Source organism: Ursus maritimus, unplaced genomic scaffold (assembly GCF_017311325.1).
Source record: "Ursus maritimus isolate PB19 unplaced genomic scaffold, ASM1731132v1 scaffold_21, whole genome shotgun sequence".
Taxonomy (NCBI): domain Eukaryota; kingdom Metazoa; phylum Chordata; class Mammalia; order Carnivora; family Ursidae; genus Ursus; species Ursus maritimus.
Window position 1 is genome coordinate 46,597,533 of NW_024424564.1, and position 23,271 is coordinate 46,620,803.

The window sequence follows — 23,271 nt, forward strand, 5'->3', positions numbered from 1 at the left end:
GTATTGCCACAGGGCTATGAGAGAACACACGTGATGGGCTTCACATAGAGTCTGGCACGTAGTAGGAGCCCCGCTACTCCTCTTCTGTCATCAAGAGCTAACGGCTGGTGTTACTGAGGGCTTCCCGCGCTCTGGGCCATGGTGAGGCCCCTCGCCTACATCATTAGATTTACTGTGAGGCACCCCGGGGCCTTCACAGAGCTGGCACTCAGTAGATAATCATTCTCTCGTCTGAACACAGGACAGCCCCCGCCCTCAGTCTCCCCAGCAGCAGCAAGCGGGGTTGGGAGCGATGACCTTCCAGCTTAAGGTCCAGGGGTCTCTCTGGGTATTGGTCTCTCCCTCTGCCACTCCACCCTGCCCTGGCCACTCACGTTCAGTTAGAGGTCCCAGGGGCCTGCTTGCAGGCTCATGTGCCCTTCTCCCCTGCAGAATTCTAGAAGCCCCCAGCTCCTCCTTCCCTGGTCTTCGTGCCCTAAGTCATCCTCGGCCTCACCCCCAGGAGTTGATTTGCAAAGAGGCTAAGGGACCTCATCATCAGCTCACCAGGGTCCATTTCCCGGCAAGCATCAGACAACCGTTCAAGGTTTTGGGACACCTGGGTGGCTCAATTGGTTAAGCATCTGACTCTTGATCTCCGCTCAGGTCTTTATCTCAGGGTCGTAAGTTCAAGCCCTGCATGGGGCACCACACTGGGCATGGAGCCTACTTAAAAAAAAAAAAATCAAGGTTTCCACCCTGATTCATTGCAGGTAGGAATGTAAAAGGGGGCAGCCCTTACAGAAAACAGTTTCACAGCTCCCCAAAAAGCTCAACGTAGGATTACCACGTGACCCAATAGTTTCACTCCTAGGTAGAGTCGAAAGGGATGGACGGCAAGGACTTGAACAGATCCGTGTACCCCGATGTTTACAGCAACATCGCTCACGACAGACAGAAGATGGAAACAGCCCAGGGCCCGTCAACGGGTGAGTGCACAAGCCAGATGCGCCACACCCCCACGATGGAATAGTATTCAGCCTTAAAAGGGAATGAAGAGCCGATCTGTGCCGCCACGTGGGTGACACTTGAAAACTGTAGGCTTGGTGAAAGAAGGAAGACGCAAAAAGCCCCACGTTGCATGATTCCACTTGGACGGAATCTCTATAATAGATGAATCCATAGAGACAGAAAGTAAATTAGAGGTTACCAGGGGCGGGGGCTGGGGAGTTACTGTCTGATGAGTACAGTTTTGGAAATAGAGGCTGCACAACATTGCGAAGGTGATAGCTGCCACTGAGTTACGCGCTCAGAGTAGTTACAATGGAAATGTTTATGTTATGTCTATTTTGCTACAATTTTTTTTTTTTGAGAGCGTGCATGTGCGCGAGCTGGTGGCGGGGCGGGGGGAGGGGATGGCAGAGGGAGAGAGAGAATTTTAAGCAGCCTCCACACCCAGCACAGAGCCCACAGGCTCCATCTCACAACCCCAAGACCATGATCTGAGCTAAAATCAAGAGTCAGACACTTAACCGACCGAAGCACCCAGGCGCCCCAATTTTGCTATAGTTTTTTAAAATTAATAATGCAATTTACCAAAAAAAATTGAACTGTACAGTTTCAATGGCTGAGTCATATGGTATGTGAATTATATATCAATAGAGCTATTTTTTTTAAGATTTTATTTTTATGTAACATCTACACCCGGCACGGGGCTTGAACTCATAACCCCAAGATCAAGTCTCACATTCCACCGACTGGGCCAGACGGGGGCCCCACAACAGAATTATTTTAAAATCAGGGCTTGCCTAGAGTTTGTAATGGCAACTTCTTTCACTCATTTTCCTCCTAAGGCCCCACCTGGAGTAGGTTACAGCCACAGGGTACAGGCACTATGTTTTTAGGAGTTTGTGGAAGGGGTAACCTCTCTCCAGGAGAGAGAAAGCATTTGCCTCCTCCTGCTGGCCACTAAGAGAACAATCTAGATTAGCAGAAAAAAAAAAAAAAAAAAAAAAGGTGGGGGGCTCCTGGGTGGCTCAGTGGGTTAAGCGTCTGTCTTTGGCTCAGGTCATGATCCCAGGGTCCTGGGACCGAGCCCCACATCAGGCTCCCGGCTCAGCAAGGAGCCTGCTTCTCCCTTGCCCTCTGCCCCTCCCCCCCGCTCATGCTCTCTCTCAAATGCATAAGTAAAATCCTTTTTAAAAATGTACTACAATGGCATGTCAGGTAGTTAGGTAAAAACTTCTTATTGTGGGGCGCCTGGGTGGCACAGCGGTTAAGCGTCTGCCTTCGGCTCAGGGCGTGATGCCGGCGTTCTGGGATCGAGCCCCACATCAGGCTCTTCCGCTATGAGACTGCTTCTTCCTCTCCCACTCCCTCTGCTTGTGTTCCCTCTCTCGCTGGCTGTCTCTATCTCTGTCAAATAAATAAATAAAATCTTTAAAAAAAAAAAAAAACTTCTTATTGTTCTGATCTTACGAGTATGGTACTTGTCGGCTTTTTAAAGTTTGTAATCCATAGGAATTTATTTTCTCACTCTCAATGAATACCTAATTTCACATGTGTAATTTTATATTCTTTTATTTTAATGAGGTCTCCAAATTTTTATAAACTTCAGCCTCCATAAAACTCCTTATGTAAAACGCATTGCTTACATTGGGTATCTGTCAAAAAAAAAAAAAAAAAGATTGAAAACCCCTGGATTAGATAAATGATCTCAGAGATTTCTTCCAGCTCCAGAATTCTCTCTGTGGGAAATGTGCCCTGCCCCCTCCTCCTATCAGCGTAACTCGGACAGAAAGACAAGGAAGTCCTGTCTTGGAGCTTATCCAAGTCTTTCCGGCTGTACTTGGCATCCTTTTCCGGCAGGGAGACAAAAGTATGGGTATGCAGAGCTCCGGAGGGAGAGGTGAAGACAGATACCTTGAAGGTATAAGCTTTGGGGGAAAGGGAAGACAAAGGGGTAGAACCCAAACCCAAAACTAGGGAATAGAACGGAGGGCCACTCCCACTATAACAGCACTAGTCACCATTCAGAGCCTTCTTTAATTTAGCATTTATTGAGTGCCTACTGTATGCTAGGTGTGGTAACATGTTATCTCTAATCCCCCCGCCATCCAGGACTCACAGTCACGTATAGCTCTGCTCTCTTCTGCCCTGCACACCGTTCCCTCCGGCCAAGCCATACTTCCCACATACTGTCCCCTTCTCTTGGGGAGGGAATTCCTGCTCCTACTTTAGTTCCCTGCTCAAGGGCACCTCCTCTCTCTCACCGCTCAGTTCACCACCAGGATCATCAGTCTCAACACGCAACCCCCACCCCTGCAACGCTGAGAATATACCCCTACAGGACGTTGACTGTGCAGCCAGTTCAGAGCTCCCTGGTGCGTGGTCGTCCTGGCATCACCCCATTTGAAATTATATTGTTTGTTTATAGGTTTATCAGTTTTGTGGAATGTAAATCCCCCCAGGGCACAGGGTAAGCATCTGTCCATCAGCAATTAGAGAAGGGCCATGTTTGAATATTGCCTTCCAGTTGGTGAATTCTGGGGTTTCTTCCTTCCTTCCAGCCAGTGGGGTGAGGGTCATAGTGTGGCGTCTGTGGCCACAGCCCCCTGGTAAACCAGATCTCCCTACCCGCTGGAAAGGGGTGTAGGGGCAAGGGGGGATTTTCTTCCTCCCTACCACCTGGGTTGACATACAATTCAGTCCCCGGAAAGTGTGGACGTCATTTGGTATATCTGAGAACCAGAGCAGGGGAAGGGTGATGTTACAACGAGCTGGGGCAGAGGGAGGCCAGGAACCGGGGTCCCACTATGTTGGAGAGATCATCCATATGATCTCTGGCCGGACCTTCAGGGGTGAGTCTGCATAACACTAAATGTGCCCATCTCAGATCTAAGGTCCTTGAGGATCCAAAGTGGGCAGGTGCAGGGGCTCAGGGAGCAGGGGATGGTAAGGCTACCTTTGGACCTCGAATTCCCGGGCCACACCCCCAGCAAGTCCAAACTGAATAGGAGGTTGTCCAAGAGCCTGTGTCCAGGAACCTGTGTTCTTTAGTTCCCCAGGGGATTTTTTTTAAAGATTTTTTAAAAATTCATTTGTTTGACAGAGAGAGAGAGAGCCAGCTAGAGAGGGAACACAAGCAGGGGGAGTGGGAGAGGAAGAAGCAGGCTCCCAGCAGAGCAGGGAACCCGATGCGGGGTTCGATCCCAGGACCCTGGGATCATGCCCTGAGCTGAAGGCAGACGCTTAACAACTGAGCCACCCAGGTGCCCCTCCGCAGGGGATTCTGACAAAGGTAGTCACCTCGGAGAAAATCAACAGAGTAGCCCCAGCGCAACCTCGGAAATCAAACAGAAATTGGCCCCCGCTCCCCACTAACTTGCAGCCTCCATCAAGATCTCCTTTAACCTCGCTGGACCTCAGTTTCCTCCTCTGTAAAATGGGGAGATTAATCCCCACCTCAAGGGTGTGATATATGTACAAAAGTCATGGCACACTTGACTACTGAAGTCAAGTTGTTGGCACACACAGCAGGGGAGTCAGTAACTGGTAGCAAATTATCTTTGTCATGGAATCAAAGCAAAGACACTGAAATGAACTGTTACAGGAGAGACGCCCAACCCCCCAGGATGTGGAAAAGTTCAATGAACAAGTTCATTTCTCTAGGGCCCTCAATCCTCCCTCCACATACAAGACATGATCCAGTGCCCTGTGAACCATGTCCTACGTTCACTGTCCCGTTATTTCAGGCAATCCAGATTTTCTGGGACAGCTTCCATCGTAAATAACCAATTAGATCATTTTCTGTAATAGAGGCTTTAGATTTGCCCTGAATTTCTCTTTCCTTCCACCTCAAAGGTCAATCTTTTCAATAAAGATAATTTATGAAATGTACGGGGAACTAGGGCTGAATTTTAATGCTTTGTGAGACTTCTCATTTATGTCAATTAATAAATCAGGGCAATAATCTTCCCTATACCACGTGGCCTGGTTCTGATTTGGAAAACAGGAGCCCCTGTCCCTGTCCCTGTGCACATACGTAAGTGGTTGATACGTAAGCTGCGTGCACCCTCTCATCTCTCTGATGCCTGCTTTCCCAGCCAGCAGTAGAACCTGGGATCGTGTTTTCTGGAACCAAGCACAGACTTTGGGTGCAGAGACTCAAGCTTGAGCTCAAATTTGGACTGGGGTTTGCTGAGTCAGATGACCCCAAGACCTTTGCACTGGCTAGTGTCTTGGTTTGGACACCCTTCCTACAGCTAGCGTCTTCTCAGCTACAGTGTGAACTCATCAGAAAGGTCTGCTTGGTCACCCTGCACCTGGCCTCCACCCCACGGCAGCCCATGGCAGTCCTTTTACAATGAGTTCAGCATATTTTGTTTGCTTTTGTATTTTCTGTCCTTTGAAGGCAAGGACTTGGGTCTTACGGTTCTTGCAATGGAGGCCGTGTGGCCACACTGGCCAACCACATCCATACACGGGGCCTCAGAACTCTCATCTGTAAAACAGAGAGAATAACACCCAGCTCTGAGGTCTGCGTGAGGATTACAGGACACAATGACACCCATATGATTATTTGTCCCCCTAGCCCCAGAGGGTGGCCTGGAAGGAAGATTCTGGCTGGGGTCACGGGGGCCGGAATTAAGGCCATGTCTCAGCTTGTTCGTGGGCCTTCTACACCTCCCCGCCCCCAGGAAAGGATTGACTGCTTTCCTACTTGCCCTCCAAGATCTCTCCCCCATTTCCTCTTTCCCCCTTCCCTACCCATCCTTGCCAGCCTTTCTAGGGCTGGAGGGGTTTTCCTGGGAAGGGTCTGGGACATAAAGCCCTTGGAGGTCAGCACGGTTCTTCAAGGACAGCTCAGCTTTCTTGTTGTCTCCCCACCCCAGGGTTCCCATGTCACTCAAAGCAAGACATTTGCAAACAGTAGAGACGGACACAGCTTTCAAAGGCCAAAGCACTGCATTTCCTGCTTCCTGTGCTCCTTCCTTCCACCAGCCTCAGGTTCCTCCTCCTGCACCTTCTCCAGTGACCCCCAGTCTGTACCAGGCCTGACCTGCCTGGCTACAGCTCCTGAGTCTCCCTCACCAAGCCCTATTCTCTGGGACTCACTGACACACAGCCCAGAGCCTTTCTTAAGAGCGCAGCCTGGCTCCCCCACACATATGTACACATTCACGTTGACATGTGGGGCACGTTCCTGCACCCCTCTCTCCATAAAATTTATGAAATAATAGTTTCTACTCGTTCATTTATTCAATGCAGATTTATCAAATACCTACCGTGTACCGGCAACTCTTTAAAGCTTTGGAGATACACGAGTGAACCAAACAAATGAAATTCCTTGCTCTCATGGAGATTATATTCCAGTAGGGAAGAGTGACCAGAAAACACAATGAAAAAAGAAAATAAGTAATGAAGGTAAGTACTGAGGAGAAAAGTTCGGCAAGGAAAGCAGGTAGGGAGCATGTGCTGGGGGGTTCACTTTGCAGACCCCATTGCTTTGGATTCTCGCAACCATGTTTCAGATGAGAAGCCTGAGATCTAGGGAGGCTAAGTGATTTGCGCAAGGTCATACATCTTGGAAAGCACTGAAGTCAGAATTTGAATCCAGGTCAAATCTATGCTACCTTTAAAAAGTGACTGCTGGGGCGCCTGGGTGGCTCAATTGTTAAGCGTCTGCCTTCGGCTCAGGCCCTGATCCCAGGGTCCTGGGATCAAGCCCCACATCAGGCTCCTCTGCTGGGAGCCTGCTTCTTCCTCTCCCACTCCCCCTGCTTGTGTTCTCTCTCTCGCTCGCTGGCTGTCTCTATCTCTATCAAATAAATAGATAAAAATCTTTATTAATAAATAAATAAACAAACAAACAAACAAACAAATAAATAAATAAAAAGTGACTCCTGACAACCCCTACATCAGTGGGGTAAATACGGTTGCCTTCTATTTCTGGGATAATTCATTTCAGTAGTAAAAGAAACAGAAAGAGGTCTAAGTACACATTAGGTTATGGCTTTTATTGAGGAACGCAATACACATACGTATCCCTTTCCTACATAATTTCAATGGCCTGCGGAAGAGAATTTTAGAAAAGCATCGCAGTTGGCTGAATGGTGAGTTTCGGGGGAAAAACTGACCCAGCACAACCCCCTCATCTCCCAGATGAGGTCACTGCGGTTCTGCAAGGTGACTCAGGTCGTTCACCAAGGCGCTCACCAAGCCGAACCGGCTTCACCAGATTTCCTAGTCTTTGCGGCTTTAACCCTGTCCCTGGGAATGGGTGGCTCCAGAGGGCACTATGGACTGGTTCCCCGGGGGGCCGCCAGGGGGCGATAGACTGCAACGGACTCGGGTGAGCCGGGGACCGGCTCCCCCCGGGCGTGACGTCACCTGGTGATCCGGCGCCGCGGGAGGGAAAGCCAGAGGAGGGAGACCTTTGATGGAGGCGGAAACGGCAGGAGAAAAGATACCGAGGCTAGGAAATCTGTCCATTCTGCCCTCCCTGATTTCACACTATCCCGCACCTGTTCCGTCTCCCCACTGTTGCCGCCTGGACCGCTCTAAAACAAAAGCCTAACTTCGTCGCCCCCCATGAAACTCTTTAACGACACCAACATAGCTTACAGAAAAAAAGCTAAGCACAGACCTGCAAGATCATGCCCTGGCCTAATTCCAGGCCAACATCCTCTGGGGCCCTATTGATATGCTTTCAATTTTCTAAATGCATCGTACTCTTTCTACCCTGCGAGCCCTGAAACGTTTGGTTCCCTCCACCTGAAATATCTTTTCGCACCAGGTTTACCCGGAGAAATCCGTCTGTCTTTCAGCTAAATGTCACCTCTGAAACAAACCTCCCCTGACAAGACCCCCTCCCTCATCCCTCCTAGCCCTCAACTCTAGTCGAGGCAAACTCCTGAGTTGCCACTACCCTATAGGCTTCCCCTACCACATTGTAATAAATATCCGGTCTTGCCTCTCTCCTCCAGCGCCATCACAGAGCAAAGCAAATGCAGTTCATTAAAAGATCGCAGAACGAATGCAGAGATAGCACAGGGTTTAGGCTCTGCCACTTGTGTGACCTCAGACAAACTATCCGGCTCATGGGTTTGTTGTGGGGAGTGAATGCATTCACGCATAAAAAGTGCTTAGAACAACTCCTGGAACACTGTAAGCCCTCAACAAACTTCGACTTGTCATCTTCGCCGCGGCTAACGTACGTCATTGCCCTTTTAAGGAACCCTCCCACTTTCTCATCTAAGCGGAAGTATCCCCTCAGGGTTCCGGAAGTGATCTCAGAGCCCCTCAGAAACATGGCCGTGGAGCGTTTTTCCGGAAGCGGTCACGGGCATCTTCGTGACGCACAACGAGTTACAGCGTCCCGTGGGGTTTCCATGGTGCAGCTCTCGGTCCCCAGTCCCTCCGCTTCCTCTCCCGCCTGAGCGCCGTGAACGGGAAGGCAGGCGCCGGGTCCAGCCCGCGACGCAGACACCACCTGGGGGGAGGAGTTGGGAGAGCAGGTGACGCTCTAGGCGAGCTCGTTCGCGTCTCTATGGTGCCGAGCGCTCCTGTGCGCCGCTCCCGCGCGTCGGGGCGGACGTTGCCCCTTTAATCGGCGGAGGGCGGTGCCGAGGTGGTCCCGCGAGAGCAGCGGGGGGCGGGGGGCGGTGCCGAGGCTGGGGGCCCTTGGCGGATGGAGCCCGCGATGGAGCCGGAGACTCTGGAGGCGCGAATCAGTGAGTGTCCGGGAGGGGCGCGGGCCGGACCGGAACCGGAACCGGGGGCACGAGGCGGGCCCCTTCCCGGCGGGGGCGGGGTACGCGGCGCCCCCTCCCCACGCTCCGCCCCCGGTCCATGAGAGGCGGCGCCCGGAGCCGGTCCTTCCGACCCTAGGGTGAAGGAAGACCGCACCAGCCGCGCGGACCCACGGTGGGAGCGGGCACCGCCCACCCATCCGATCCTTGGGCCGCGACCCTCGGGGAGAAGTGAGCTGTGCCCAGAACCCCCAGGACCGAGACAGTAGTCTCCAAGCCCCTGAGGCCCAGACTTTTCCACTGAGGAGCTAACCCCCCACCCCAAGTCATTCCCTTGGGCCCGGGAGGGGGCAAGCCAGCGGCCCTAGCGCTGTACCCCAGACCCCAGAGGGAGGGACCCTACTGTCCTTGGGCCCCAAATCCTCCACTCTCTGGCCCTGCATGGCATGATTCCTTCTTGTGCGTTCCTTGAGCCTGCAGCTCCTCTCAGATCTGCGCGTTCCTCACCCAGGAGGGGAGGACTCACCGGCCCATCAGATCCTCCGAGCTCTGGCCACCCAGTGAGAAACCCTCAAACCGTACAGGCTCGGGAGGGTCCCATCTGAGACTCCAGAAGTAATGTCAAGTTCTCTATCACTGCCCTCAGCCCAGCCCCTCAGATTCTGTACCTCCACCCGAGGTCCCTTTCCCAGCCCTTGCTGAGCTTTCTCCAAAGCCCCTGAACCCCTTTTTCTCTGTGTCCTCAGGCACTGGTTCCTATTACTCAGGCTTCTGAGCCCTCACACCCTCCACCTGACCTCCGTATCCCATATTGCTGATGGAGTCCTTGGCTCTCACAGCCCCGGCACTGGACTCTCCCTGGGCTAATGACAGCTGCCTCCCAAGTCTCTTCTCCCCTTGGCCCACGTCTGTGCCAGGGCATCAGGAAGCCCTCGGTCTACCTTCAGCTCAGCTCCTTGGCCCCAGGCACACCAGGGAGCTGTGCAGGGTGATTTGCGGTCGTGGCCAGCCCTTTTTGAGCCAGTCTTTAGCAGAATTGAACCCTGAGGTTGGCCCCAGAACCACAGCATTTCCAGGCATGTTTGGAGTCGGTCTAGCCAGTGGAGGGGGAGGGCATGGAAAGGAAGCACTAGGTGGCCATTGAGACTGTTCCAGAAGGCCACAAGTGTCCAGGTCCCAGCAGCAGCTTGGGAGGATGGGCAGGGCCCTGGCTAACAGGTCTGACAAACTTCAGGACTTGAGCTGAAGATGATACAAAACCTCTCCGGTTTAGCAACAGTGGGGATTTTCTGAGAGTCCAGAGCCTGATCTGAGAAACAGGAGTCAGGACACCTGGGTTTGGCAGTAGGCTGGACTCTAATAGATTGAGGGTACAGTTGTTTTCTCTTTTTTTTCCCCTTTGTGCCCTACCGAAATTATAAGCTCTTCCCTTGGCAGTGGTTTGGAGGTAAAGAGTAGCTACTGGTAGGTAAATGATGATATTGTCACCACCGTGGAGTGACAGGGTAGAGTCGTGCTCTATTGTGAAAGACTTCCCTCTTGCCCTCCCTGGGTGTTCTCCCTTGCTTCCTGCCAGGGAAAGTGCACCCCCCAGGGTAGAGGTAAGAGGGCTGGGGGTTGGGGGCCCCCGGCCAGAGAGGTTGGTCAGCCCTCCTTGGACCCAGTGGCTCTCACTCTGAGCCCAATGCAGGGGAGAAAGCTGACGTCTCATGATGCCACTGCTTCTTCCTCACTGGCTTCTGACTCAGGAGCAGTTTCTAGAACTAGCTTCTCTGTCCTCACTCAGACTCATGTGTCCGATACTTGTAAGGGACTTCCCGTTTTAGGGTCCCCCAGCCAGATGTCATTGAGAGGGCAAGACCCAGCTCCATTCTATCTTTCTAACTCCAGACTGGTGTTCCCCAGCTTCTGGCCATGTTGGGGGACTAGAAGGCAGAATAGATTGGCCTCACTTTCCCTTGTTGGGTGGGAATGATGCCTATTCCTGGGTCTCTGGGCGGTCAGCAGGGGCTTTCTTTCCCTGACGGACTAGATGGCTCTGCAGGGCTCCTGGAACAGAGATTTGTACCAGGAGAGAAAATGCTTCATTCAGATCTTTGCTCAGCTGCACCTCTGAGAGCTCTCCCAGAGAGAGCAGCAGCCACCCCCCCCCCCCCGCAGTCAAAACACCTTCTATACGTTCTCGTTGCTTTGACTTTCTTTAAGGTACTTCACAACAGCATACGGCATTCTGTTTGTTTATCTGAGTAGTCGGTGTTTCTTTTGCTGGGCTGTGAGCTCCAGGAGGGCAGAGATTTTGTCTCGTTCACTTCTATGGCCCCAGCACTCAGAATATTTTTTGACTAAATATGAATGGGATAAATGGCTGCCAGGCACTGGGATCCCAGAGCTCTGGGCCTCCCACCACAGCATAGAACCCAACGGGGCAGGCGCCACATGCTGGACCCCCAGCCTCCTTCTGTCCTCAGATCCTTCTGTGTCCCACCTGCTGGGCTGTGTTCCCTCCATAGCCCTGCTCAATGTCAGGCTTGGGCAGAACAGGCCAGAATAGGGTGAAGCTTAGAGACAGGCTTCTGGGGAGGTGGCGAAGATCCAGCTCTGGCTGTCGCCATGGCCCCACCTGCGTCAAGTGTTTTGTCATCTAAATCAGTCCGCATTTCACTCCAACTTCACAAATGGGAAAACAGAGGTTCAGGGAGGTTACGTGAGCTACTTGATTGTTTTTTAACCCACGTTGGGTGTCAGGGAGAGGACTGTCTGGCCTGGTGCATCACCCCCTCCTTAGATCTGTGCCCTTTCCTGGCCACTACCCATTCCTGGGTTCAGCCTCCCCCAGAACCTACGCCCACCTGCCTGCAGCAGAGCCCTCCTTCATTCGTTCATTGGCCATGGGGACATGGGCATGTGCCCAGGAGGCTGGGATGCGGTGCAACAGCAGCCTTGGGCCCGCTGATGAAGGTCACAGCTGATCGGCAGGGCCAGCCCGGGCAGGAGCCAGGGTTAGGGAAGACTTCGTGGAGGAGGTGATGTCTGAGCCGCAGTCCTCACCAAGGTCCTTCTTGCTCTGCCCTGTGCTCAGTGATCCCATCTCTCCTTACTCACGGCTCTCATGCCATCCCCAGCCCGGTGAACTCCTGCTTGAGTGTTGCCTCTTCCAGGCAGCCTCCCTGGCCCGAGGCCCAGCTGAGTCCCCTGCTCATGGCCCCTTCGCCTCCCTTTGTCACACTGTATCGAGAACCTAGCTTCCCTTGGCCCACTTCCCAGCCACAGGCTTCTTGAGAGCAGAACTGTGCCTTTTTTTTTTTTTTTTATTTTCCTTACCGCTGGATCTGAGTGAGTAAATTCCTTGAGAATTGTGAGGACACTTTCAGGAGCAGAATCAGAGGCGGTACAGGCAGGCAGACAGGCGTGCAGCTGCGGAGATGGGAACCCTAGGGAGCGGGGGATCGGCTCCTGAGCACCATCTCTAAAAGTAGGGCTATGGGGGAGAGGCTGCAAGGGGAACCAGTGTACAGGAGCCCATCTGCCCATTGATGCGGCTGAAAGATAGCACTCAGCTCTTGGAGCTGTTGGGGCAGGAAATCAAGGGGAGTCTTTCTGTATGCTCAGTCCTACCCCCAGCCCCTACTGACCAGCCCTGCTGCCAGACTAGGGGGTGGGAGAGGCAGGGACCCCTTTCACCAGGCCACGCTGGCCCTCTCTCCTCCTGCAGACAGAGCCACAAACCCCCTGAACAAGGAGCTGAATTGGGCCAGCATCAACGGCTTCTGCGAACAGCTCAACGAGGACTTTGAGGGGTAGGTGGCCTCCTCTTTTGCTCACGTACGCAATGGAATCTTGCCGTGCCTGCTCCAGACCCTGGCCTCAGGCAGCGACATGAGTGGGTTGAGACTCCATTTTCATTCTAAATGTGCTCACAAACTAATGATGGCACCGCGACCATAATCTGTGCCACCCTGTAACTGGGCTTCACTGAACCCATTTTACAGGTGAAGAAGCTGAGGCCCAGGGGACTCAGGGGTTCCCCACAAAGAAAATGGTAGTCCTGGGCTTGATTAAGCCCAGGCCCACCTGAGCCCCAGCCAGTGCTTTGTTGGGACATGCTCCCCAGCTGGGAGGAGGCCCGCAGGCCCTTTGCTCAAGGAAGAGTGAGCAGCACCTGTATTAGAATTAGTGCTTATCAAAAATGCACATTTGGGGCCTGGTGCAGACAGGGACTAGAATGGCAGGGAGCTTGGGCTGGCCTTGCTAGCAGGCTCCCCACGTGGTGCTCAAGTTTGGGGAGCACAGCCAGAGGGCTTCATCTCCACTGCACCTCCGCCAGTGCCAGCGCTCTGCTCTGGGAGGCGGTGCGTACGCTGTGATGTGCACGACCCAGAGTCCAGCTGCTGGGGTGCAAATCCTGTCCCTCTGGCAGCTGAGTCAGCCGGGCAAGCCTCCCGTTTCTTCTGTAAAGTGGGGGCGAGAATGCTGTCGACTCTGGAGGCCCCCCTGAAGGCTGGGCAGGAAAAGGCACGTAAGGTGCCTCGTCCATTCTAAGTTCTCGGTCCATGTTCAATGTCACGGTCACTGGTGATGGGTCTTTTATGATCTCGTAGACGTGATTGCCACCTCCATGTGAAGCTGCTTTGCTTTCTTCCAGAAACATGTCCTGGGCCTCCTCAAATGCCCAGGGAGCTCTGTCTGCCTGTCCTTCATGGTCCATTGTCATGGTTACTCCCAAACCGGGCCCTTGAAGGCTGTGGCCCCCTCTCCAGCTCACAGTTCTCAGCAAAGCCAGCTGAGGGGCTGAGTTCACACCTTTCGAAGGTCCCTGGCTCCGCGTCCTTACTTGGCCCTGCCCTTTCGGGCCACTGTCTCCGGCCCCATCGATCAGAAAAGGAGCTGGGCCTTTGCATCTGCCCCCCTGAAGTGACCACGGGCTGCGGTTCCAGCAGGGGGTGTGGCAGCCCTCCCCTGGGGGCCTCAGGCTCCAGCTGTTTCGGATCTGTGCCATTCCTCTCACCCAGGCCTCCACTTGCCACCCGGCTGTTGGCTCATAAGATCCAGTCACCGCAGGAGTGGGAGGCGATCCAAGCCCTGACGGTGAGAAGGGGAGAGAGGGTGCCGTCTGTCCCCCGACCATGTGGGTGGCACCTGGGGAGGCCAAGATTGAGGTTTTTTGGGGGGGTCCCATCAGGCTCTTCTTTAGAGGCCAAAGGAGTGGTGCCAGAATGGCCTAGATCAGGAGTCTGGGCCACCTGCTGGGGGCCCATAGCCTCCTGCCCCAGCCCCTGCACAGTTAGGCCTCTTGTGGGGAGGACGCCCCCTAGGATCGTCTGGCCCAGGGGGTCCCTGCTCCAGCTGTGTGCCGGGTACATACTGAATGAGGGCTCTACCCCAGGCTCGCTGAACCCAAGCTCCTTCAGTATCTGCTCCCAGGAATCTGCGTGTTTATAAAGCTCCGGGGAGCAGTGTGGAGCCAGCTCAGCCCATCAGAGGTCTCCGGACCCAGGAGGGTGCCGTCCTTCCCATGGGGGTTCAAGTACTGGCACCGAGCTCAGGGCAGAGCTTTCCAAGCTGTGTCAGCAGAAGAGTAGAGGGGAGCACTATGTGTGTCCCCCGGGCACGGGCCACTTAGCAGCCCACTACAGAGCAAGGCTGACCTCAGGTGGTAAACAGTTTTTCTTTTCATAGTTATGTGTTTGTTTTGATGGGATAGGGTTTTCTCAAATATATGCTAGTCCTGTGAGTTCACAGATGTATAGGGTAAGGCAAAGTAGATGGTCCCTGTTGAAGTTTAAAAAACCATCAAAGAAAAATAATAAGAAAATCATTTGCAAGTGGTGCTCAAACGTGGCCAGGCGTGGAGGGGCTCCCTTGGCACTGCCAGTTAGGCACTGCCAGCCCTCGAGGGTGCCCGGCCCACCTCGGGGTGGTGGTCAGGCTCAGGGACCTTTGACCCTCAGAATTCTCTTGTCCTCAGGAGTCATTCCCCCCACCCTCCGAATGCCCATTCCTGGGCTTCTGGGCCCTGGCCAAGGTGTGGGGGGAGGCTGTCTCCTCTGACCCCCTTTCCCTGGGGTCCCCCCCACACACTAGGTGCTAGAAACATGCATGAAGAGCTGCGGCAAAAGGTTCCATGACGAGGTGGGCAAGTTCCGCTTTCTCAACGAGCTCATCAAGGTCGTGTCTCCCAAGGTGGGTGTTCCCAGCCCCAGCTCAGGCCAGCACTGTCACTGGGGGGTTGGGGAAGGAGGACCCCCTGTGGGAGGTGCCTCGCACTGGGGTTCCCGCTTTTACTGCTCAGCCCCCTGTTAGAAGTCTGATTGGCACAAACAGAGCCTTTCTCACAGTCCTTCACAGCCGAGTCCGGGGCAGCAGGAGGTCCGGGAGGGGGTCTTCCAGGCCACCCAGTGGCTGGCGGCTCTGGAGCTGCTCACGGATGGGGCAGCTCAGGCTTAGTGAGGGGTGACCACGGGGCGTGCACGCAGCACGGCCACCCTGGCTGTGCTCTCTCCCTGCGGACCTGGCTGCAGCGCCCCACCTGGGGCACTAGTGGAGGGTCTCCCTGTCCGCACCTCACAAGAGTGGCCTTCTTGAGGCTTTGGATGCTGAGGCCCCAACCCTGAGTGGTGGAGCCTGCTGATGGGCTAAGCCCGAGCCTTGGCCTGAGGGGTCCTTCCATAGGGCCTACACCTGTTCGAGGCCCGTTGGGTGAGAGCCCCCCCCCTTTGCCCCTCCTTCGCTCACACCCCTCTGTTGACCAGCGCAGCTGAATGTCCCAGCCGGCCCCCCATTCTCTTCCCAGGAGGCGACTGGTGTGAGAGCCAGTTCCCTCAGCCTGGTTTTTTGCTAAGAGACTATGAGTGGGACCCGGGGCCGAGCAGGGCCATACCCGCTTCTTCCCTGGCCAGCCCCAAGCCAGGTGGCTCCTCCTTCCCGAGGTCACGGAGTTAAGCCATAGATGAGCTGGCCGTGAGCAGGTGCGGGGCTCCGTGCCTTGCCTTCCCTGTGTCAGCTCATCATCCTCGCCGTGGTGCCACTGCTGTCATCCCTGCTTCACAGGTGGGGCAGCAGAGCTAGGAGGCGAGCTCAGTCTGCACCAGACCGCTCGGCGGGGCAGGGGGTGGGGGGTTGCCAGGGCCCTGCAGGCTGAGGTTTCCAAGGGAGTCCTGGGGAGGCAGCCAGCTTGGGGCAGGGGTTGGGGCTGCAGCGAGGGGAGCTGGAGGATGGCAACGGCCTGCTCTCCCCTCGGTCTCTGAAGTACCTGGGCTCGCGGACGTCGGAGAAGGTGAAGAACAAGATCTCGGAGCTGCTCTACAGCTGGACAGTCGGCCTGCCCGAGGAGGTGAAAATCGCAGAGGCCTACCAGATGCTGAAGAAGCAGGGTGAGGCGTCGGAGGGTGGGCTGTGAGCAGCGCCTCCTCCCTCCCCTCCCCGTTGCCCCCCCGCCCCGAGCTGGGGCTTCTAGCAGCTTCGGGGGCAGCTTCTGACAGCGAGGTCGTGGGGCTGCCCTTTAACTTTTCAAGAACTTACAGTTAGTGGGGCCTTTTTATGGCTCTGTCTGAAGCTCCGTTGGATGGAGAGGTGAGTTTGGGTCAAACTTCCACTCAGAGAGTGGCCCCCACAGAGTGGCCTCAAAAGATGGGTGCCTAAACTCCGCCACGCAATTCAACATTGTAGTTCAGGAGCCAGCCCCTGGCCCACCAGAGTCCAGAGTCAGCATGCTGGAGAAAGACTCTTCGACCCTCCTTCCTACCCTCGCCTGCCCCGCCTCTCCCATCCCACCCCCTGGCCCTAGGCCCTGTTGACATGTTCCCACCACCGTCTACTCCAGGGATTGTGAAGTCCGACCCCAAGCTTCCAGATGATGCTACCTTTCCTCTTCCTCCTCCACGACCCAAGAATGTGATCTTTGAAGACGAGGAGAAATCCAAGGTGAGGCTCCAGGGATGGGTAGGAGGGGTACATGAGGACCTTCAGGGCCCCCCTTGGTCTGAATTCCAGGCCCTGGCTGCCCTGCCCTGAACCAGAGCCCCACGCGGGGCAAGGTCACCGTGGTGGGTGATAGGGGAGTTTACCGAGCACTTCTGTGTGCAGAGCGCCTCACCTCCTGAACCCCTGTGCTTAGTAGACATGAGAGCATGTCTCGTGTCCCTGGGATTAGTTTGAGGGCATCTCATCAGTTGAGCAGGAGTTTGCTTATTTTTGTCTTTGATCTTTCTGATGATAATTTTATCAACTTCGTGTTAAAGAAGCAAGTACTCACGGGGGGGGGGGGAATTAAACACTATAGAGGAGGTGAGATAAAAGTAAATGTCTAGGGCATCTGGGTGGCTCCGTTGGTTAAGCGTCTGCCTTCAGCTCAGCTCATGATCCCAGAGTCTTGGGATCGAGTTCTGCATCAGGCTCCCTGCTCAGCGGGGAGTCTGCTTCTCCTTCTACTCTTCCCCCCCTGCTCGTGATCTCTCTCTCTCTCTCTCAAATAAATAAAATCTTTAAAAAAAAAAAAGTAAATACCTGCCTAGTGCCAGCCCCAGAGGGTAAGCACTATTGAGTTCCTGGTACATCTTTCCAGAAAGATTCTCTGACAACAGTAACATAACATTCTGTACCGTTTGTCGAGGACTTCTTTGGGGAGCATTTACGTGCCGTGTTTCAGTTGTCCTGTGGCCCCCCGTTAGGTGTCGGCAGATGCTCACCATTTCACGGAGAGCTTACTAAGTACCCCACGCCCCGCAGCGAGGAAACAGGGAGCCAGGATAGGAGCCCCGGCCCAGTGCTGGTGTCACATCATGCCCCTCTGTCCCTGCAGATGCTGGCCCGCTTGCTGAAGAGCTCCCACCCCGAGGACCTCCGAGCAGCCAACAAACTCATCAAGGAGATGGTGCAGGAGGTGACTGCCAAGCCCACGGCGCGGGGAGGAGGCAGAATGGGGATTTGAGCTGGGCCGCCCAGGGGGGTTGTGTGCGTGCGAATGAGGAGCCCTGCAGTGGCCAGGTCACGGACTGTCATGGCCAAGAAAGAGCTGACTGATCGGGGGACCCCAGTGGGGAAAGCCAGGACCTGTGTGGAGGGAAGAATTTCCCAGCAGCTGCGCTAACCTGCTCTAGTTGGGCTTCTGTGAGGCAGAGGACCTCTTCCACGAGAGGTCGTGGAAAAAATAAATGAGGCCTCTCCATGTTTAAGGTGCTTCTATACGTATATTTGTCACAAGAGAGAAGCGCACATGTTTAACTTCCCAGTAAGTATACAGATGCTGTGGGTGCACGCTGAAAGTTTCTATCGACGAGGGCAGGCCAGCAAAGCTTGCGGTCTGGAGACCTGCGGGGCAGAAGTCCCAGGTTGTCTTCCAGGGGCAAGCCGTGTGCTCTGACAGTGCAGAGGAAGGCCGGGGTGCCCCTCTCAAGGAGGGTGACTGCGTCTGATGGCACGGCACAAGCCCACCTTCTGTCCCGCAAGAGAGGAACATGTGTAGTGAGCACGGTGGGCGTGGGATGGGAGGGTCGCTGTCCTAGTTTCTGGCTGTACTGGGTGACCACGAAGGCTCCCTTACCTTCTCAGGTACGGACCCCTCCTTTCAAGGGACAAACGCAAGGAGGGTGAGGGTCGCGAAGAACCGCAGGTGTAGGTCTGCAGCTCTGGTCTTCCAGAAGCACTTGGCCCAGATTCCTAAGCCATCCCGGAGGTTGTGTCTGAGGGCCCCGGAGGTTCTGACAGGCTCGTGCAGAGGCCTGGGGCCAGGGGGCATCAGCAGGAGGAGAGCAAGCGAGCACAGGGTTGGCAGAGGCCTTCTTGAATGCCCAGTCCTGGCCACGAGCCCCGGGTAGCAGGGTCGCAGCAAGCCAGCGGAAACTCCAGAGTGCTGTGGACAGTGCCTGGCTCAGAGCCGCTGTGACCTGGGCTCTCTGGGGCGGCTGCCTCCCCAGGACCAGAAGCGGATGGAGAAGATCTCAAAGCGGGTGAGTGCCATCGAGGAGGTGAACAACAACGTGAAGCTGCTGACGGAGATGGTGATGAACCACAGCCAGGGCGGGGCCTCCGCCCACAGCAGCGAGGACCTCATGAAGGTGCGCTGGCCTCCTCTGCCCAGCCCCCACCCCGTCCTGGCCCCTGCCGGCCTGACCGCCCCCCCCCACCCTGCTGCCCCCAGGAGCTGTACCAGCGCTGTGAGCGGATGCGGCCGACGCTCTTCCGACTGGCCAGTGACACGGAGGACAATGATGAGGCCTTAGGTGAGCCCCTGGCAGTAAGTCCTGTCCCTCCCTCCGCCTCCTGTCTCCTCTCCTAGGCTTTGCTAAGTATCTGCAGTTGGCAGGAGCTGCCACCAGGGGGCCCTCTTTTCCAGCACCGACCCTGGGCTCAATCACAGGGAGGCAGAAGCAGAGAGCAGGGGCTGATGCGATTAGGAGATCCCATGGGCCAAGACCCTACTCAGGTGCTTCGTGTCCTGCCCCTGAGCTGAACAAGCTGACATGGGGAGAAGGGACCGGCCCTGGTCCCCGAGCATAACAGTGGCAGAGCCCGGGAAGTCCAGGGATCCTCTCCAGACACTGCCTCCCTGGTAAGGGCTAGAAACTGAGGACAAATCCCCCAGGCCTGAACAGTTCCAGAGCTGGGCCCTGTGACTCCTGCCAGGGCCATGTATCAGGTTCTCGTCCTTATTCTCTGCTCCCGTGTCAGCCAGAGTCTCTGGGGTCGCAGTCTGGGTGCCATCTCCGCCCCTACTCAGTGGAAGCTCACTGAGGGCCTCCCCTGTGCCAAGTACCTTGCCTTGCCCGGGGGACTTGCTGCCTGGACCCCTGTAAGCCCCGGCCCCTAGGGGATAACCTTGCTAAGAGCCTAGTTTGTGCCAGGCACTGTTCTAGTCCCTGGGGGCATGGTGTGCTTGAAGTCAACCAAAGCCACGTCCTCAGCGGAGCGTGTAGCCCGAGGAGAGGAGACAGACAAGAAACCAAGGCGCAGTGAGCAGTGACAGTTTTTCAGGTGGTCGTCAGTGACAGGGAGACCAGCAAGCAGGGAGGAGACTAGGTGGTGGGGTGAGGGAAGGCCCCCTGAGGGGACTTAGGGTGAAGACCTGAAGGCAGGAAGCCAGGAAGCCAGGCAGATATGCGGGGGGCATCCGGACAGCAGAGCCGGTGCAGAGGCCTGGAGGCCAGAGCGTGCCGCCGTGGTCAGGGTGACGGGGACACTGCACGAGGGCAGGTGGCAGAGGGCCCAAGCGAGTAGAGCAGATGGGATGCCCCCGGCCCCACCCCCTCACGCCGGGTTGGGATGGACGCAGGGTGCTCCTCTCCCCGCAGAGGCCCCCACCTTCCTTCAACCTAGTCTCTCCCCTCCTGCCTGTCCAGCCGAGATCCTGCAGGCCAACGACAACCTCACCCAGGTGATCAACCTGTACAAGCAGCTGGTGAGGGGCGAGGAGGTGAACGGCGATGCCGCAGCCGGCTCCATTCCTGGTGAGCAGGTGGCAGGCGGGAGGGGCCCACGAGGCTGGAGCAGCACAGAGTCTGGGGTGCGGGCGCTGGTTCCAGAGCTGGGGGCTGTGACTGCTGGGGTGACCCTGCCCCCTTAAGATGGGGAAGGGCCCTAGGGAGAGAGCTGGGGGGAAGTCTGTGCCAGGGCTGCAGCTGTGGGGGGAGGAAGTCTGGACATGGGGCGGAGGGGGAGGGAGCCAGGGTTTGGCAAGGACAGGCAGAAGAAGGAAGGCCTTTCTTTCACTTGATAAATCTGGCACCTGTTGTGCGGGGCTGGATGGTATCCTCCAGGCTTAGTCTACTTATCGGAAGGTGGGGGGGGGTTGACATATGAACATTGCAGGCTCAGCTCCAGTCAGGATGAAGCGACAGCCATAGGGGCCCACGGAGGTTAGAATAGGCCCTGTTTGGGGAGGGAGGGGTGCAGGGGTGGGCACTACACAGAAGCCGCAGAGTTTAAGCGAGGCCTCAGAGGATGGGAGGCAGTTGGCCAAGTAGAGAGATGGAGGAAATAGGTTCTGGACAGAAAGAACACCGTGGGCTAGACAGAGAGCCTAGTGACAGATTTGGGGGCCAGGACAATGTGGCCAAGAAGGGGGAAGGAAGCAGGAGGGCTGTGAGAGGTGGGGGGATAGCTTGCTGCGCCCCCCCCCAGGCACCTTGGCCTCCAGGAGCCTGACTGTCCTCCACCCAGGGTGTGCCTGACTTTCCTTTCCCCCAGGGAGCACGTCGGCCCTGCTGGACCTCTCCGGCCTGGATCTCCCCCCTGCAGGCACCGCCTATCCAGCCATGCCCACCCGCCCTGCTGACCCGGCCAGCCCCGAGCAGCCTAGCACCTCAGTTTCCTTGCTTGACGATGAGCTCATGTCTCTGGGTGAGGAGGGGGCGGGGCCCGGAGGAGGGCAGGGCGGCTGCAGGTCAGGGATGAGTCCTTGGGAGGATGGGGTGGGTGCTAGGCCCCTTTCACAACGGAGGAGCCTGAGGCTCCGGGAGGTGGAAGAGTTCATACAAGCTCTTACAGTCAGTGGTCGAGGCTGGCCAGCCTCTAAACCCACCTCTGGTAAGCCCACCACCACACCTAGGCTTCAGTAGCCGGACTTCCCTGCAGCAGGTCGGAGCCGAGAATGGGGAGCAGCTGGGCAGCGGGCCGTGGACAGGGAGGGAGGCAGAGGGGAGAGCCGCGGCCCTGTAGCACCAGCAGCTCCAGGGAAGCTGGCACCAGAGCCCCAGGCACCCCAGGCACCGCCAGGGGCAGGGCTCCGGAGCCCACGGGGAAGCAGGTGCTCTCAGGGGACGCCCGGCCAGCCGGGCAGCTGTCAGGAGTCCAGCTTTCTGGGGCAGCAGCCCCATCTGAGGGCTCAGAAGTGGGAGGCCGTGGTGACGGCCTCTTCGTCACGGCCCTGAAGTTGTTAAAAAGAAAAGAGAGAGAGAGAGAGAGCTTGAGCTTTGTCAAAAGAATCTGGAAGGTTTTGTTGGGGAGCTGACTCGGAAGGCAGGAGTCAGACTGTGTTCTCTTGAGCCAAACCTGAGGTAAAAACCCAACCTGATGGACCGGAAGGAGCTCTCGTGTGCCGGGGTCCCGCACTGTCGGATCCCAGACCACCCTCCAGCCACCGCAGGAGCGGGTGCCACCAACGTCCCCGCTTTACAGATGTGGAAGCCAGGCTTAGGAAGGGGGGGTGACTTGCCCAAAGGGCGCACTCCGATCCTGAGGCCCTTCTCTGAGCCTCTCTGCTGCTCTGACTCCGCTTCTGAGCCAGGAAAGGGACAGAAGGACTTGGCAGGGGGCATGAGGGATGCGGGGACAGTGGACCAGGATGAGCTGCCCTCCGGGCCCAGCAGCTGGCACCCTCCCTGAGAGGGTCGGACCACAGGGTGTCCGTGGGTCTGCTTCTGCTTCCCACCCACCGCCCCCTTTCCATTCCAAGCTAGGGGCACCTCAGGACAGGGAACCCTGACCCTGTTTTACCGCGAGGGAGAGGATGGTCCAGGAGCAGAGCGCCCCTGGGCTCACTGGCCCCAGCAGAGCCGGCCCCCGGCGAGCGGCTGGGGCAAAGCCACCGTCTCGTGAGAAGCAAGGTGTGCTTGGTACTTCCTGCCCCTGAGCTGCTGCACCAGAGCCCCGAGCCTCCGGCTTCCGTTGGTTTCTACTCAAAGGCAAAGAAAATGTGGGAACAGGAACCAGAAGTGCCAGGGCAGCACCCGCCCTGCTGCGGGGAATAGAGGAAGCCTTGGGACCACAGAGGGGGCTTGTCCTAAACGGTTCTTCGTGGCAGGAAGGGGGAAGGGTGGGGACAGGGTAGGCAACACGGACTTCCCGTCATCGCCGAGGGTGTCCCGGCACTTTCAGGCACTCCTCTGGTTGGCTGATCTGTCACGGTCCCCTCACACGGACGCTGCTGTTGGCTCGATTCTACAGATTAGCACAGGGAGTCTGTCCCCAGTCCGAGGTCACGCAACCGAGTGGCAGGGCTGTGTTCAAACTCCAGTAATGAGGCCATGCTCCACCCCAGACGCTGCCACTTGGTGGCTGTGGGGCCTGGGGCAGATTCCTTAACCCCTCTTGGCATCATTTCCTCAGCCCTGAAGGAGGGATGACAGCCCTGTACCCACCTCCCGTGGTTGTGTGAGGAGTCAGTGAGGCCGCATCAGCGGAGCCTGACACGTCAGGGGGGTGTAGGAAACCATAGCAGTCACCCCCCATCGGGGTCCCCAGAGGAGGAGACCCGGCAGTGGGAGCTGTCTGAGCCTTGCCCTTGCCCGCCAGCGCCCCACGCTGCAGCTCACTTACTCAGAATTTGCTAGAAACAGGATAACTTGTCTTCTCTAGGTAAAGCCTATGGTGAACTTGGCCTCGAGGGCACTTCAGGGCAGCCAGAGGTCAAACTGGTTGGTGACCTACTGCCTTCTGCTCATCGGCAGGCCAACGAGCAGAGCCGTGCAGAGGGCCCCCGGCTCTCTCTGGCCCCAGCCAGCCCGCCCTGTGGCCACAGGCCAGGGCAGAGAGGGCCTTTAGAGTGTGCCCCAGCTCCCGCCTGCCAGTGTACACGGGGGGGGGGGGGGGGGGGGGGGGGGGGGGG

At 56.4% G+C, this 23,271-nt stretch overlaps 1 protein-coding gene across 3 annotated transcripts in view; it reads left to right on the forward strand.

Moving 5' to 3' along the window:
- Positions 1-8,352: 8,352 nt before the first annotated feature.
- The window catches only part of GGA1 (golgi associated, gamma adaptin ear containing, ARF binding protein 1), a 19,128-nt gene continuing 4,209 nt past the window's right edge, over positions 8,353-23,271 (forward strand). Inside the window, exons 1-11 of one of the 3 annotated variants that reach the window (XM_040637486.1) lie at positions 8,353-8,714; positions 12,445-12,529; positions 13,742-13,817; positions 14,814-14,912; positions 15,979-16,102; positions 16,552-16,652; positions 17,530-17,610; positions 18,644-18,784; positions 18,868-18,949; positions 20,066-20,173; positions 20,913-21,065. In XM_040637486.1, coding sequence (XP_040493420.1) covers positions 8,672-8,714; positions 12,445-12,529; positions 13,742-13,817; positions 14,814-14,912; positions 15,979-16,102; positions 16,552-16,652; positions 17,530-17,610; positions 18,644-18,784; positions 18,868-18,949; positions 20,066-20,173; positions 20,913-21,065 — 1,093 coding nt within the window. In that variant the 5' untranslated portion in view covers positions 8,353-8,671. Of the gene's footprint in view, positions 8,715-8,824; positions 8,964-12,444; positions 12,530-12,559; positions 13,818-14,813; positions 14,913-15,978; positions 16,103-16,551; positions 16,653-17,529; positions 17,611-18,643; positions 18,785-18,867; positions 18,950-20,065; positions 20,174-20,912; positions 21,066-23,271 lie in introns of those variants that run through there. The other 2 variants (XM_040637487.1, XM_040637485.1) reach the window with 2 other exon arrangements.